The 17,394-nt window shown below is 38.3% G+C and overlaps 2 protein-coding genes across 2 annotated transcripts in view; one reads left to right on the forward strand and one right to left on the reverse strand.

Annotated features, from left to right (window-relative positions):
- Positions 1–17,394, reverse strand: part of LOC139728776 (uncharacterized) — a 196,030-nt gene that overhangs the window by 22,345 nt on the left and 156,291 nt on the right. Inside the window, exons 7-11 of the mRNA XM_071639716.1 lie at positions 16,667–16,820; positions 13,424–13,573; positions 6,894–7,028; positions 5,569–5,733; positions 3,309–3,441 (exon numbers count right to left, since the gene is read on the reverse strand). Coding sequence (XP_071495817.1) covers positions 3,309–3,441; positions 5,569–5,733; positions 6,894–7,028; positions 13,424–13,573; positions 16,667–16,820 — 737 coding nt within the window. The remainder of the gene's footprint in view (positions 1–3,308; positions 3,442–5,568; positions 5,734–6,893; positions 7,029–13,423; positions 13,574–16,666; positions 16,821–17,394) is intronic.
- LOC139728775 (UDP-glucuronosyltransferase 2B1-like) lies at positions 534–1,803 on the forward strand. Its single transcript, XM_071639715.1, has one exon. The coding sequence runs from the start codon at positions 583–585 to the stop codon at positions 1,801–1,803; it is 1,221 nt and encodes a 406-aa protein (XP_071495816.1). The 5' UTR covers positions 534–582.

Raw genomic sequence — 17,394 nt, forward strand, 5'->3', positions numbered from 1 at the left:
GAATGAATTTTAGTTTTCCTTTATACCTGAAAGTGATGAGGTCTGGTGTGATATCACCATGTTTCTCCATGGGGCTTCATTAAGTATTGTGGTATCAGTAACTGTATTACTGCTTTTCACACAGGTGCTTGTTTTCCGGCATTTGGTACACTCCGTCTGATCATGGGAGAAAGTCTCTTAACGCGAGTTTTCAAAGTTTGCGTCTGCTTCACACTGATCTCTTGTCTGGAAAGAAGTGGTACTGATGCAGCCAACATATTGATGATTGGAAACTTCGGAGAAGGCAGTCACTTTTTAGCCCTGGTACCTATCGGCAGAAGCCTTCTAAAACAAGGCCACAACGTGACCTTTCTAATCAGCGAAGAATATTCTTTCCGAGCCCAGGATGCCAAGTATTCGGAACTCTTTAAATTCGAAATTTTTCACAACAGTGATCCTGATTACAGTGTCAAGGAGTTATTTCAGATGGTAGAGGAACTGGGATTCAGTGAGTCGGGAAGCCTCTTACAGTTCTACAAGCTCTTCTCTACTTACACACGGGCGATAGTTAAGACGTGTGACTCTGTTTTGGAAGACAAGGCCATGATGAAACGCTTTGAAACCCTGGATGCTATCGTGGCCGACATTGCCTGGCCGTGCAGTCTCGCTATTAAAGGGTATCTCAGAAGCCGTTCCAGGGACGACCCACGCCTCATTTTGACGTCACCGACAACGGTAAACAACGAAGCTTTCGACACCGTAGGATCTCCCTACAGCCCAGCTTACCAACCATTCACAATGACGGGTTACACATCATCAATGAGTTTTACCCAGAGAGTCATCAACACGCTGTCCTTGTTTTCAATGAGAGTGTTTAATTTTTTCGCACATTTAGAGTTTCAGAGTATTTTTTATAAGCACAATTTGAGCAGTTACATGGGAGGAAGCGACCCCATGGCATCATGGCGCAATATGACGGATTTGTTTCTCATCAGTTGCGACTTCGCTATGGAATTCCCCTTTCCACTGACGCCCAACATCATTCCAGTAGGTGGACTGACGACCGGACCAGCAAAAGACTTGGGTAAGGATCTCAACGACTTCATGGAAAGTTCGGGTGAACATGGGGTTGTTGTTTTCACATTAGGATCATACTTTGCATCCTACACTTCCGTTAGACCTGACGTTCTGCAGATATTTCTCGACGCACTCGCACGAATTCCCCAGAAAGTCATTATTCAACTCAAAGATATGTCCTCGCTTCCCTTGCCGTCAAACGTGAAGGCATTGCCATGGCTACCTCAAAACGACCTGTTAGGCCACCCGAAAACAAGGTTGTTCGTGTATCATGGGGGCAACAATGGTTTTCACGAGGCCTTGTACCATGGCGTTCCGCTGATCGTTATCCCATTTTTCGCAGATCAAGTTGATAACATGGTTCGCGTGACGTCACGTGGTATCGGCCTGGGCATTGACAGAGCACACCTAAGCGTTGACTATGTATACCGACAGATGAACGAGGTATTAACGAATCAAACATATTGCAATAGAGCTAAGCAACTGTCAGCTATCTTTAAGGATCGTCCGCTGACACCAGCAGATCGTGCAGCCTTCTGGATCAATCACGTGATCAAACATGGCGGGGATTACATGCGATCACCAGTCAATGACCTCTCCTTTGTTCAATATCATCTTTTAGATGTATTTTTATTTCTTGTAGGCATCGTGTGCTTGACGATGTATTTGTCGTTTAAATTTCTGAAACTGTTCATTTGTTGCTGTCAGTACATCTTGAACTCCCTTGTCAAGATAAAGCGTGACTGAGATTGAAGCACGTAGTATATATGAGTGTTCATTAAAATGAACTCTCAGAGATGTAGTATCCGAATGATAGATACTGAAATATAACACGACCAACTAGAAAGATGAAAATTAAGAATGATGTAACAAGTCAAAAGAAGATGGGTGATATTTGTGATTATGCAAGAGCCTCCTTAAGGGGTTATCTTATCAATTTAATTCAACCATTATGAAAAGTGCAAAAAAAAAAGGTGCAAATAAAAGAACTCACATGCTAATGTTCGCCAAAATAAATGATGTGGATAAGCGTCCGTCTTTTGGCCAGAATTCTGCCCCTTGCGATCAAAACAAGGGGTTTTTTTTATGTTAAGTATTCTTCTTTTTTTTTGTCAATGGGATTGTATAACATGCAACTCCCAGATTGTCTCTTGGTATAAGCAAATTTGCCAACAGCAAATTTTGTTACTTTTCTTTTATTCTTTTATGTACGTTACCTATGTATTTTAGCTTGGCTTCATCAGCATCACTCAACAGAATATTATTGTTACAGGAAAAAAAAAATCTTAGAATAATCAATCATAACGAGATATGAAACTCGTCACACTGAAGACGAGTTAGGTGATACGCTTGGGGCCATCAGATGTCGGTCATTTGTGATCAACAAAGAAAAGAATGTGATATAGCGCCTTGTAGTTGTATTGAGATATGTAGGGTTGCCGGACATTTTCAAGAGCTATGGCAAAATAAACAAAGACATGTATTTTTACTATATTTGCACATAGACGTGCGCGCGGAATTTTAACTTTGACGCCAGTGCATTCCTTTGTTATAGGCCAAAATCGATCGGAAATCACTGGATATTGTTACTTAATGTATCAGAAATCCAAATCAGTCGAAAAAAAGTGCATTTGCATGTTGCTTATGCGCTGTGCGCCCGAAAACGCCCAAAAATTTTTTGAAATGCTTAAAATTGTCTGAAACTTTGAGATTTCCCATTGGGAAGTCATTGTGAGCATTTTAACATTTTGACGCGCATTCATGTTGACCTTGGTAATTAGCATAGTACAGGACGATCAGTCGTGACCTGAACTTTATGTCCACCTCAAATGATACAGAAATAACATTTAGTTATGAAGTTATGATCGATCATGTGACATTGTGCAAAAATCACAAAAAGGCGCCTAGATGATGTCAGAGATATGTTATTGTCATGAAAATGTTATTGTGGTTAGATATTGTCATGAGATACGTTGACTGAAAATTTCATGTTATTCTGCCATGTCATTGTTGAGATATAGATGACACAAAATTGTCCAGAAAGAAAGAAGAACAAAAAAAATAAAGGAAGATTTTAGCAATCACAATAGGTGATACGCTGATAGCGTATCACCTAAAAATAAAGGAAGATTTTAGCAAACACAATAGGTGATACACTGATAGCGTATCACCTAATAACCTCCTCCATTGGCAGAGGTAAAAATCAATTTGTAGGCAGAAATAGAGACAGAAAGAAAGAGAGAGAGACTCACTGCATCAGACCAGTTGAGGTTCATAGGAATGTTGTCTTTGTGATCCAGTGACGTGACCTCTACGTGACAGGTCATGAGGTGAATGAACTCTCGCTTGCATCGGGTCAACTCTGCGTCCATGTGGGCTATCCTCCTGCATCGGGTTGTGGGGGTGCAATGAAATTTGGGTGAAAACAGACAAATATGAGCACTGTAAATGCAGAAATGTTCTCAGTACATTAATTTTTGCATTTCTTGTGAAACTTTTGGCTACATAAAATTCCCAAACCTGCAAAAATATCTTCAAGATTTCCACTGCACATTTTGAATGGGTTGAATGGTGTACTTCATCAGATGACTAAACACTAATACAGTAGCAGAACATGTGTGTGTATGAGTGCATGTGTGTGCATGTGTGTGCATGTGTCTTCGTATTCATTTGAGCCCGTGTGTTAGTGCTAGTAGGTTTCTGTGCAAGCTGTGTTTGGCATTACTGACAAAATCGCTAGAACTAAAGACTCTCATGCAGAGTACATACAAAGTAGGTGCAGAGATTACATTTTTAAAACCCTCATTTGTCGAGACAGATTATGTACCTCAGTACATAATGTGAAAATATCCTCAACAGCTATATATGTGTTGAAAGAGAACAAATGGTTAGTTTTCAGAGACTCCTGATGGGGTACAAAAATTTACACAAATTACATGAAGTAGAAATACTCATTGCTGCACCGATCTCCAGGAAAGGACAACAAAAAATTCTCCAATACAAATTAAAAACCAAAAACAACAACAACAAAAATAAAAGAAACCACAAAACATATCATGAACTCTTTTCAGGTTTGTTTTTGTTCATATTTTGTCCCACAAAATGCTCAAGAACTGATTTTGGTTCATCTCCAGATGGGCCAAAATTCAACATCCTAAAATACCTGATCTCTTGACTCTCAATTATCTTATTTTCCTGACTTCAAACATTCTTGTCAATGATTCCCACTTGCAGCACTATGAATCATGATATTTGTATTCAAATCAACCATCATCAAATACGAAGAAATGCCTTTGTGTTCACTGGGGCATGTTACCGAAACAAAATCTTATTAAAATGGAGGGGAATATAATTGTTGAGTAAGAAAGAAAGAGAGAGAGAAAGCATAGCGAGGGAGATACATGTACACAGACACAACACAACACACACACACACACACACACACACACACAAACATAGATATTTATACACTTACGTACACAGCCACACACACAGAAAAGTGAGAGCCTTTGCAAATGACATTCCCTCACCAAGAGACAGTTACCTCTTCTAAAGAAAGAAAAATATTCGGCCCCAAGGAAGACAGATGGTCGCTGGCATAGGGAATGTTTCCCTCGAGTCGTTAACAGACAAATATCTTTCAGAGAAAGCATCGGTACACGGCAGCCTTGCTCTTTGAGCTAATGTTTGACCTTGCTGAGTCATTCAAATCTTCAATGAGACGGATTAATCAAATGTTCCTTTCATATATAATCTCTTAATCTCCCAAGTCACTGATGCAAGCTTGCCGGGCGGAGAAAAAAAAAATATGAGGGAATCACCCTCGAGAGATGACGAATAATTAAATCTGCCTCTAAGCTGATCAAAATTCATGGGTATTAAATGACAAAATATGGAAACTTAGTCTGACAGTGCGTTTTTCCATGTTTCTTTTATCAAATTAATGGGAAAACATTACTGCCATTCATTAACCATTTTTCCCAGGGGGTGTGGAGGGAATGAGTGTGCCTTCGATGTTCTGGAGAGTGTGACAGCCCTTAATTTTTTCTTTTGAAGAATATTTGTCAACTGGTTAGAATAGTAAAGATTGACTGAAAAATGCACAAAAAAATGGGATTCCATCAGGATTTAAACATGAGACTTCCAGATTGCTAGACCAATACTCTTACTGACTGAGCTACGGAAAGCCCTAAAACCCCATATTTTCATCACTTGCGTGGTCAGAAGCTTTATAAAACCTGATATAAACCAGGGTAAATGTAAGGGATTGCGAAAGTGATGCAACTTTTTGAAAATATAATAAACGCAAACAAAGGGAGACCGACCAGAAAGACATATGATATAAAAAGATATGTTTCTGGTCAATTTCCCTTTGTTTGCATAAAGTGTTAAAAGATACAAACTTGTGTATCATTACTTGCACAATTATCACATCTGAGAAGACAGTGTCATAAAATTACTGAATGTAAATCATCAGCATCAAATGATGGATCCAATGAATGTCCGCCTCACCTCTGCATCCCCTCCATCTTTGCTCGGGCCCGGCACTTGAGTCCCGCCTGTTTGCGCACCTCCGAGTTGAGGAAGACGTTCTGCTCCTGGTACATCTTGAGTGTATCCTGGAGGTCCTGGACATTCCTCTTGGCCATCTTCAAGTCTTCCTCATTCAGGAGGTCCCTGGGGATGGAGATCATGCAGAGATAAAGAATGTCTACACATTTCAAGAATGTATATTGCATTTCTGTCTTATATGGTTGCCATAGTAACTGACTCATTGCCCTAGATGTGGCTGAGAGGGGTTTTTGTATGATGAGGACAAGACTTTGAGTAAATTCACTTGTATCACGCTCACTAAGAACTGAAATATTTGGTTTATAGAGTTTGCTTGAAAGGAGATATCACTTCTAGGAAATTGTGCTCTTCTGCTCTTATTCCATACCTGAACATATGCCATGGTTTTACCTTTATCACATGATTTAAATCCAAATTCAGACACGTAATTTTAACATTGATTCTATTGATCCTCTATCCTTGTTTTTGCAATACCTGGCTCTAGATTTCTCCAACTGGGTGCCTGGTTTTTTTTTTTTTTAATGTGTTTATCTATCTGCACTGTAATGAAGTCTTTTTCCCTATATACCATTTTCACTCTGTTATCTTTATATCTTACATGCTGTCTCTCACTCTCTCTTTCCTGCAATCAATCTCTTCTTCTTTATCTCTCCATCTGTGATCTCTTTCCTCTCTCTCTCTCTCCCTCTCTCTCAATAATCTTTATCATTCTCCTTCTCTTCCCTCTTCTCTCTCTATATATATATACCTTTTTGTCTGTCTCTTTCTTTCTCTCTATCTCTATGTATATTTCTATATCTTTTTCTCCGTCTTTCTGTATCCGTCTCTTTCTTGTCTCTCTCATCTCTCTCTATACATTTCTCTTGACCAACCCTTCTCTGTAAATTTCTTTCTAAATCTATTCTCTCTCTCTCCGCCCTTAACATTTGTATCTCTCCTTCTGTTGCCCATCATAACCTCCATCATTCCGTCTTTATACATATATATCTCCCTCTCTTTCTCCCTTAATACCATCTCACTATATATATCTCTCTCTTACTCCACCTATCTCTCTGTATATGTACCTCTTTCTCTCTCTTACCATCTCTCTATATACCTCTCTCTCTCCCTTATCATCTCTATACATTTCTCTCTCACCCAACCTCTCTGTATGTCTCTCAATTTCTCCTCTATCATCTATCTCTATCTCTGCTTCTTTCTTCCACCATAATCTCCATCTTTTTATCTTTATCTATTCCTCTATATCTCTCTCTTTCTCCATCTACCTGCTGAGATGCTGGACCTGCTCCAGTTGTCCCAGTTTGTCATCCAGTCTCATGATATCTTGCTCTCTCTTCTTCAGCATCTGCTGGTAGGTTGTCTCTCGGTTCATCGCACTTTTCAGTTTCCGCTGCGTCTCCCTGCATTGGGGATGAGGGGGTGGGGGGAAAATGGGGGAGAAATCCAGAATCCATCGCTTGGGATTAATTGTCACAAGTCATTTGGCATCCCCTGAATTATACCAACACAAAAATGTATTTCTGATATTGCATACGTCATGCAATTCAGCTTCAGTAAAGGTCAGCTCGTATTCAGGTATTATTCCACATTTACTCATATGTTTGTGATGCATTTTTTTTCTCAAAATGTTTTAAGTGGAAGCTGAAACAAATTTAGTGAACACACCAGGAAAAAAAAAAATGTATTACGTGATATTGAAGGTATGAGTCATGTACACCAAACAAAACAAAAGAAGCCTAACTTTGACCAACATTTTAAACGTTCTTATACCACTACAGTCAATCAAATCTAGTTTGTATCTGACAATAAAAAACAAATGTAAGTTTTGCCTTTTTTTTTTGAGTGATGACAATGTTAGGTCAGTGGACTGGTTTAACAAATACATATATTTCTAAAGGTAGATGGATTACAAAAAGTCTCTTCATTTCATATCACTAATTTTCTTTTCATTTTAATAAACACCAAGACATAACAAAGTCATAATGGTTACAAGAAAAACAATTACAACATCACATCCACAGGCCACCAAAAACTGAAAATGAGAGAAATAAGATAGGCAAAATGCCTGCATGGTGAAAATTCACTTTGCTTGCAAATTCTTGAGTGATTAATGCATAAATCACGCTGTACAGTATGCCCCCCCTCAAAAAAAACAAAAAACAAAACAAAACAAAGAAACACACACACACACAAAAAAAAAAAAACAACCCCTACAATCACATTTTTTATTGATAACTTTTAAACTGATTAAACAAACTGAATGCTATTCTAGGGAATTAAACTATAACTTCTTACCTACATTTTGCAGAAAAACCCATTCACTAAGGTTAAAGATAATAAAAAGTTTTGGTACCTCAAAAGTTTCCTTGAATTTCCTTGTCTTAGTTTGTGTTTCAGGTTAAAGTACCTTTCATATAACTAACACTGTGAGACTTACTCGCCCCAAAGTGCTCTCATGTCTTAGTAATCATGCAATTAACTGCAACCAGCAGCCCCATACGCATAGCGACCAGCAGTCCCATACGCATAGCGTAATCGGGCTTCGCATTGTAGCATTCAGGATCATGACAGATTTAGTATCGCAGGATAAATGTCAACTTAAAATCCTAAAAATTCTTCAATTTGAAGACTTACCAATTAAGGTGAAGTATTGAATACAGGCTTCGGGCAACGTTTGGTTCTGCCTATAGTCCCTTTCTGTTCGAATTGATGACTGAATGTGACTCGGTCGAGAAGACCTTGGGAGAGCTACCATACACTGAATACTACAGCCATTGCATGCGAACACATCGCATGCGCACAAATTTCAAATCCATCAACGGATAAGATGTTTGTGTGCGCATGCACTGGCCGTAATAGTCAGTGTAGTAGCTCTCCCAAGGTCCTCTCAACTGAGTCACATTCAGTCATCAATTCGAAAAGAAAGGGACTATTGGCAGAACCAAACGTTGTTCGAAGCCTGTTTTCAATACTTCAACTTAATTGGTAAGTCTTCAAATCGAAGAAATTTTTGGATTTTAAGTTGCCATTTACCCGCGATACTAATTCTGTCATGATCCTGAATGCTACAATGCGAAGCCCCATTACGCTATGCGTATGGGGCTGCTGGTCGCAGTTAGCTATGCATACAATGGGCTGCACACTGCTGGTCGCAGTCAGTGGTTTCGTACAATATTTATCGATGCCGTACGGCGACGGCTCTGGTACGAAACCATTATTGCATGATTACTAAGACATGAGAGCACTTTGGGGCGAGTAATTCTCACAGACAACGTACTTTAACGTGAAACACAAACCAAGACAAGGAAATTCAGGGAAACTTTTGAGGTACCAAAACTTTTTATTATCTTTAAGTGGTTACAGAAAAATGTTGATCGCTGTGAAGCATGTCATGGGTCAATTTCTTCTGAGTTAAGCACTTGGATGCTCCTTAAACTTCGAACACAATAGACAGAACTTGGAGGAACGGGATTCCTGACGTGCTTTGCAAAGATCCTCATTTCTCTTTGACCACTGAAGCACATGGAATGGGGTTTCCAGTAAGATCTAGGTAATAAGTTATAGTCTTATATCTTGAAATTGCATTTGGACTGATTGACTAGTTATCGTTGCGGAAAGAGGGATTATTATTTTTTTTTTTTAAATGGGACATACAGTATAAAGGTCCCAATATGACAATGGCCAGATACACAGCCAGCCAGCCAGCCAGCCAAACAGACAGATAGACAGACAGACAGACAGACAGACAGACAGACAGACACACACACACACACACACATACACACACACTTTTAACTTTATTTTGTGAACTATTTTATGGAATCAGGGCCCTGTTTTTATGAAGAGTTATGATTGATTAGATAGTTGATTTCTATCATAAGTCTATGGCAGCCTGTGTGTTAAGGAAATTTATAATTGATATATCTTTTGATAAAACAGGGCCCAGATGTCTGTGTGGAACACCTGGATACTTGCCATATACATGAAAATAGGAAACACCTTTCTATACATAGTGATGTACAAAGCTTGAATGTAACACATTTCCTTTCAATCAGTGTTTGATGTTGAAAGCCATTTTCATCAATATTTTATTGCTTTTTTTCACTATATGCCATGTGATTCTGTGAGGGAAGGCCCATTGAAATGAGATCCAGGGTATGAAAGAGTTGGAATCAATTCCAAGAATATCACACTTTACCAGGAATTATGGCTTGTTGCGTGTTGCTCCCTCATGAATAATTCATTGCATGGTCTAGTAGGCATGACAGTTACTAGTAGGCATCAATCATTTATATCTCTCATACACAAAGATGTGTGTACAATTTAATCATATGCATCAGCAATGACTGACAGATTGGATTTAGTTGTCAGAATACTATTTCACAGAGGCTGTTGATGCACAAATGCAAATTTGGGAATATCTACACCAATTCATCCTTCTTCTTTTTTTTTCCATCAGTGGACCATATATTCTGATTAAATGGCATATCATGATTTCAGCAGGTGCCATGGAAAAATAAAAGTCTCATTTAAACTTTGACTAACCATAGTTACTACGATGACTTCACGTTTTAACATGTAAGGAACATTTCATATTTAATATTAGTAAAGGTTCTAGCCACAGCAAATGAAAGTTCGTGTATAACTTTCATCTTTCTCTCTCCCCTCTCTCTTTTTGTTTCTTTATCTATTAATCTATCTATCTATCTATCTATCTATCCATCTATCTATCCATCTATCTATCCATCTATCTATCTATCTATCCATCTATCTATCCATCTATCTATCTATCTATCCATCCATCTATCTATCCATCTATCTATCTATCCATCTATCTATCTATCTATCCATCCATCTATCTATCCATCTATCTATCTATATATCTATCCATCTATCTATCCATCTATCTATCTATCTATCCATCTATCTATCCATCTATCTATCTATCCATCTATCTATCTATATATCTATCCATCTATCTATCTATATATCTATCCATCTATCTATCTATCTATCTATCTATCCATCTATCTATCCATCTATCTATCCATCTATCTATATATAGCTATATATCTATCCATCTATCTATCCATCCATCTATCTATCCATCTGTCTATCTCTCTATCTACCTATCAATATACCTACTTATAAACTTATCTTTCTTTCTGTCTGTCTGTCTTTCCATCAGGCTATCCACATACCTATCTTATTTCTTTACATCATCTATAAACTACTGTATACGGCATAATGTTTTATGAGCATAATATTTCAATGTATCATATTTCACGACTTGTGAGACTATTTTTTGAATTATTGACTTCACAATCTAGAGAACACGGCAGTGTAATGACACAGAGTGATAACTCTTTTCAAGAAAAATTAGTTATTTTAACAAATTTGTATTATGGAGGCAATATTATCACAAAGTGTTCATTTGACAAATATCAGTCAATTAATAAAATTCACATAAAAAGTATCCACGGTAAACACAATGTATCGGGTATTTAACCTTCGTTCTATATGTGTGTATTATATATATACACACACACACAAAAAGATGGTCTATATACACATGTAATATATCTATACTGGTTAGTGATTGGACATAATGCAATTATGTGACTAATGCTGGAAGGATCAAAATAGTTAATTGCAAACAGTGACATTAAGTCAGGTAAATACATATACATATACTAGTAATTTCAGAATGTGACTGCCTGCCAACAGGGCTAGAATAAGATGATGTGTATTTATGTAGACCATACTGCATAAACATTAGACAAATATTGCCTTGTCTATCATTGTTATATTTTGACAGTCTCTCCTGGGAGTTACATTTTCCCCTCGAGACAATAATTTCCCTCAGCACTGCGTGCTTCAGGGAAAAAATATAATAATCTCTTGGGGAAAATATAACTCCGACAGGGATGTTCAGTGTTATGTAACACCTCTAAAAAGGCAATATACCCATCTACATTGCATCCATCTCAGTTATACAGTATACCTGTCAGGACTGAAAGTAGAATTGAAAATGTTTCATTCACAATATGATCAGTCTATGTTACCCCATTCCCCATTGAGATTTTGAATCCCTACACCTTGTACCTCTAGGTCTTGCACATTTGATAGTAACTGGGACAAGGCCCCTATAGATGATGGTTTTGAAAATAACTATACCAGTTTTTGTGCTGGGTACTTTGAACAGTGTGTACAACACTATGGGCTTTTCTGCACCAACAAGAACTCAAGGTGCACAAAGTGTTAAAAGGAAGCCCACACCCAATAAGCTCCCCCCCCCCTTTGAGACTGCTGAGCACACTGCCAGGTATGCGTGGCAATTATACCATGGTTCTGCTCCCCACATTCTGTCAGAAACATTACGGCCCCGACCTACTGCAGCAAATTCCTGCACGAGTGCTCTGGATCGGGCAAATCGTTTGCCAGGTGAGACACCACTATCACGCCTAATAAAAACACATCTCAATCTCCCTAGCATGATCCACGATCGACATTATTACACACAACCTGTGACACAGATTTCGTTTCCTAAGCCTATAGAAGAATTTTAAAGGCTAGTTCATTTCCTCTCATAATCCCATAAATTTCTGGTATTGTAAATGTGAAGATACTTGAATAATCATTTCTAAATGCTGGCAAAATACAAACATTGTGGCTAACAGCCAAAGCAGTATATACATGTACATGTACAAACCAGAGGTCATTATTGTCTTCTTTTTTCTTTTTCTTTTTTTTTGGGGGGGGGGGGGGGAGTAGGGTCAGGGGTAAATTAATTTCATATCAATGCTGATTTACCAATATACTTGTGAAATCGTCTTTGCTATCCGAATACATGAGTATACCACTCAATTTTTAATCTAACCTCTTTGTATGCACAAATTTTGCTTTCACGTTTCTGAGAAGCTAAAGCAACTGGAATGTGGCATCATTCTCATCATCAAAAGAAAGTATACCAGCACAGGTAAACCTGCACCATAGGTTGACTGCAAATATATTACTATACCCCCATAATCCCTTCAAATTCAGAGACAAGCCGATTCATTTACAATCAAATAACCCTTGCCATTATTTTGGAGGTACCCTGATGAACAAGATTCTCAAAAATGCTGGCAGAAACAATATCAGTGGTGTTGAGTGAGGTTTGTCAGGTGAGAACTAGGATGACATTAAGCCATCACCTTTGGGTCTCTAGTAGGCTCTATACAATGTCTACAGGAATAATAAATTATTGTAGCTAATGTGTTAATATGATCGAATTATTAGTCTTGTACTTATCCTACTCATCTATTTGAAATATGTTAGCCTTGTAACTTTTACGAAGAAAAAAAAACCAATAACAATAATTTACAATGACAACCTATCTGGTACACAGAAAGAAACTTTCAGCAGCAATGAATTCATTACAATTTGTCCATTCCATTAGTAGGTACAATTAACTGAAATAAATGAATAAAAAAAACAACAACATATGTACACTGGACATCAGGTATTCATTATAACCTCATATTGCACCCATCACAATGTGTTTAATCTTGTAATACATGAAACATTCCAAGTCATGCAATGCCTGCCCACTGTAACAGTTAACCACACATCCCAAAGAATCTTCCTAAAAATGCATGTACCAACACCAACATACACACACATGCACACAAAAAAAAAAAGAACACACACACACACACACACACACACACACACACACAAACATACACATACACAAACAATACCAACAACAATAATAAAGCATTCTAATACAAAGTTAATCTGATTGGCTCACAGTTTCTCCTCCCTGGCAACCTGGAGGCGGAGTATGAGCGTCTCCTTGTCGAGCTCCTCCAGGTCTTCCTCCGTGCCAGCATCACTGGTGCTCTCCACGTCACCCTCTCCATCCTCCACCCCCTTGCCGGAATCCTCAAACACCATGTTGCTGTGAAAAGCCACAGAGACATGAGGTAATCATTTTGAGCACATCATATCCATAGACTACTAAGGTGTGGCATCATCATAGTAGCTGTTCATTGCCATGGAAACTGGTTCTACACAACCTCATGTAGTCTGAAGATCTGTGAACACGGTGGTTGCTAACCATGATAGTACACTCCAACCCACTGCCTGAAGCCTTGTGCAAAGATATGTTGTTTGAAACCAGCATTAAGCTATAACAAAAGACTGCCATCATCCCTTCGGTTCTCTATTGTGGTGATGATACCAAATGATACCAAATGATTTGGAATATTAAACACCCTTATAAAACATGGACGATAACCTTTTGTGCATGGCACGGCTGTTTATCAAAATAAGTGGCAATTTTCTAAGCGTATAATTTTTTGTACTCAGCATGAAGAAAGATTTGATTGAGTGAGCCAAATTCACAATAAACATATCTCTTAATGATGGCAATAGCAGTAGCAGTATTTGAAAGCCTTTTGCATTATCTTTAACACTCTTCTCACAGGACTCACAGTTATTAGGAAAATTTAGGCAAATATTTTTGTATAAATTAATATACATTATCAATAGAATTACTGGACATTTCCTACTCTCTAAAACTTTGGCATTATCATTTAGATTCACCATTTTAGTGACATTTTGCTTAAGTACATTTGCCTTTCATGTGGCAAAGAGAAATACATGTAAATCTTGTCGAATGGAGCAAACTCAGAGGGACATTTTTGTCCATACATTTACTAATGATATAAAGTTCACTAATGAATTTTCGTGGGCCATGCACTGAGAATGGAAATGTCCCTTCCATCTTCAATTTAAATTTTGAATTTGAATGACTTTGAAGTTTCGATTTTCAGCATGAAATAAACATGTACATGTTTCATATGCATTGTACCAATTTCTTTCTTCACTTTATTTAAAATGATCTTTTAAACTCTGAGTGACCTATCATAAAGTATGATGCTTATAAATCAAATTAGGGATGAATAGTTTCTTTCTGCCTAAGAGGAGAAGTGCTTAGGCAAAGAACGCAGACGGCGTAGATGTCAAGTTGTGAACATCCCTTCTACCCCCCAGCCAAACATCTCAGAAATGTCTTTGATGCCCATGACCAGCCCACAAATCAAGGGGTGCGCTATTATCACAGGTATGGGACGGACACGGAGAGCGAGGGAGGGAGAGAAAGGGGAGAAAGAAAGTAGAGCAAAGAGAAGAATAAAGGGCTGGAGAGGATTACAGACAGACAGACAGAAGGACAGACAGACAGAAGGACAAAGAATATGAAAGAATGTCGAGAAAGAGTTCAGAGAGAAGAGGGAATAGATATAATTCTTTATGCAGAAAGAAATATGGACAGACAAACATAATATTGAAAAGGAAGCATGAAGAAAAGATATGAAAAACATGCAATATTGGATATAGACAAATTGGCAACCAGACGAGTTAAAGGACAGAGATAGCTAGAGTCAGAAGAACAGAGAGATAGAGAGAGTAAGTAAGGGAGTAATAGAAAAATATCAGAGAGAAGGGGTAGAGACAGAAAGACAATGAACAGAGCATTTAAAGAAGGACAGTAAAGGGAAAAAAGGAGACATAGGGGAAGGATGGGTACAGACAGACATACAGACAGAGGAAAAGACAAACAGAGGGGCACTGTGTAAAATACAGTGTAAAGAGGTAAGGAAGACTTTAAAGAGAGATGGTGGAAAGACAGATTTGTACAGACAGACAGACAGACATATACCAAGTAAGGAAGAGCATGGAGTAGAGTTACTATAAGAGGGAAGGAGAGAAACTCAGCACAGACAGATAAACAGACAGACAGACAAACTAACATGCAGATAGACATACAGACTAACAGACAGAGAAAGACAGACAGAAAGATAAGTAGACAAGACAGATACATGTAGATATTAAAGACATAGACAGACAGATAGAAAAATGCTCAGACAGACAGACTAACTGACAGACAGAAAGATAGACAGACAGATAAACATATAGACAGACAGACAGACAGACAGATAAACAGATAGACAGACAGACAGACAGCAGACAAAGTATCCAATAGAGAGAGCAAAGTAGAGACATATGAGATGAGACAGACATGGGGCCCAGGAATCCCCGTCTCCAACCCATTGATGAGATGAGGACAAGAACACATGTTGGGCTCCTCATCCCCAAATGTGAATGATACCGCAGTGCCTGGCAATAAAGGGTGGCTCGCATTTCTCTTCAAGTACCATAAGTACTGTTTCACTTCTATGCCAATCTCAGTGTCATGGGTCCTTTTTGTATGTAGTTCTCCTCACATATCAAACATTTTTTTTTCTGTCCAATTTAACTTTAATCGGAAGGTATGAAGATTTGCCAGCTAATTGAAGCTAATTAACTTCCGTGGGTTCCTCCCTCAAAGCAGCAACATTTTGGACAAGAGAGTATACAAAACTAAAAGCAAAGTTTGACAGGCAGGTATGCGGGGAACTGAGAGAATTTAGAAACCTATGCTATCCCTCTGTAATTATTTGGTACAGAATAAAAAGAGTCAACATAATCAACAGAACAATACAGCATCAAGAACTGACTGACAGGCTTTACATGGATGAGTCACAAGGTTGCCACACATTTAGCCATTTTGCAGGATAGGCTGATTTGAAATTTGATTTTGATACGAACATTGGCCTTTCTGTTTAACACAAGTAATTCATGGAATGATATGCTCTACTTACTGGAATGGTTCACTTTAAAATAGGAAGCCCTTGAATAACCCCCTTCCTCAAAAGTAACATATCTTCATCTTGGATTTTTAATCATTTATTTTGGTGGGTTAAGAACATAAGATCTGGACATGTTGCGTTTTACATTAAAGCTCAGAATTCTTCAGTCTATCATTGGTATGTACTTCAAAATCTCATCTAGGGATTTCTTGGTGGTATTGAGATGGAAGATCACTCTTTATGTTAACCTAATCCCTACGGGAACCTGGTGGCCTGTGTATTAAGTTTATGTGGATTTCAGAATTCAGTATGGAATGGGTTTAATGCCAGGCGTGGCATGATATGATGGTGAAACTCACTCTTTCTCACTGATGCTCTGCTCACTGTTTTCTCTGACGAGGGAGAGGGACGGCTCCTTCAGGTCTCCCACAGACCCCACGTCGTCCACGGAGCCGTGGGACGTTATGCTGATGGAACTCCGGATGGAGGTTGGGGAGAGGTCTGGTGACTCGACTGCGAAATCGAAATGGACAATGAGAGAGCAAATAGGACAAATGAAAAGGTGTTGGACGGATATGCTCACTCCTGACTCTGATAAGCACCATGGACTAACACTTAACACTGTGTCTAACTTTTAAAATTCTTCCATATACATGTAACATCACTTTCAAAATACAGATCTACAATGAAGATGACACTTGAGGAAGAGAGATTTGTGTTAACACCAAGTGTATATTACTGCAGACCTCTCTTTCTCATTTATACATCACCATGCAAACTTCCCGACAACACATGGGATGATAAAAGCAAGAGTAAAGCAGAGGGTGAATGTTGAGGTGTGAATTTTTTTCAATTTGTCTCCCTCTTCAAATGAAATTTATAAGCAGTAGATGACAGGATTGAGTCCCATGGTTCCTGTTTCTGACATGATTGTTAAATCATAGATCGGCAGTTGTGATCTTATAAATTTCATTTGTAGAGGGAGACAAATTGAAGAAAATTCACACCTCAACACATGAGATGATAATTTTTGTCCTGTCATCTGATAGAAGGTATGATCGACACAAACACCAAAGTGTATACTAAC

The sequence above is a fragment of the Diadema antillarum genome, unplaced genomic scaffold (assembly GCF_040938485.1).
Source record: "Diadema antillarum isolate AM-2024a unplaced genomic scaffold, OU_Dant_1.0 seq00000197_RagTag, whole genome shotgun sequence".
In the NCBI taxonomy this organism is placed as follows: Eukaryota; Metazoa; Echinodermata; class Echinoidea; order Diadematoida; family Diadematidae; genus Diadema; species Diadema antillarum.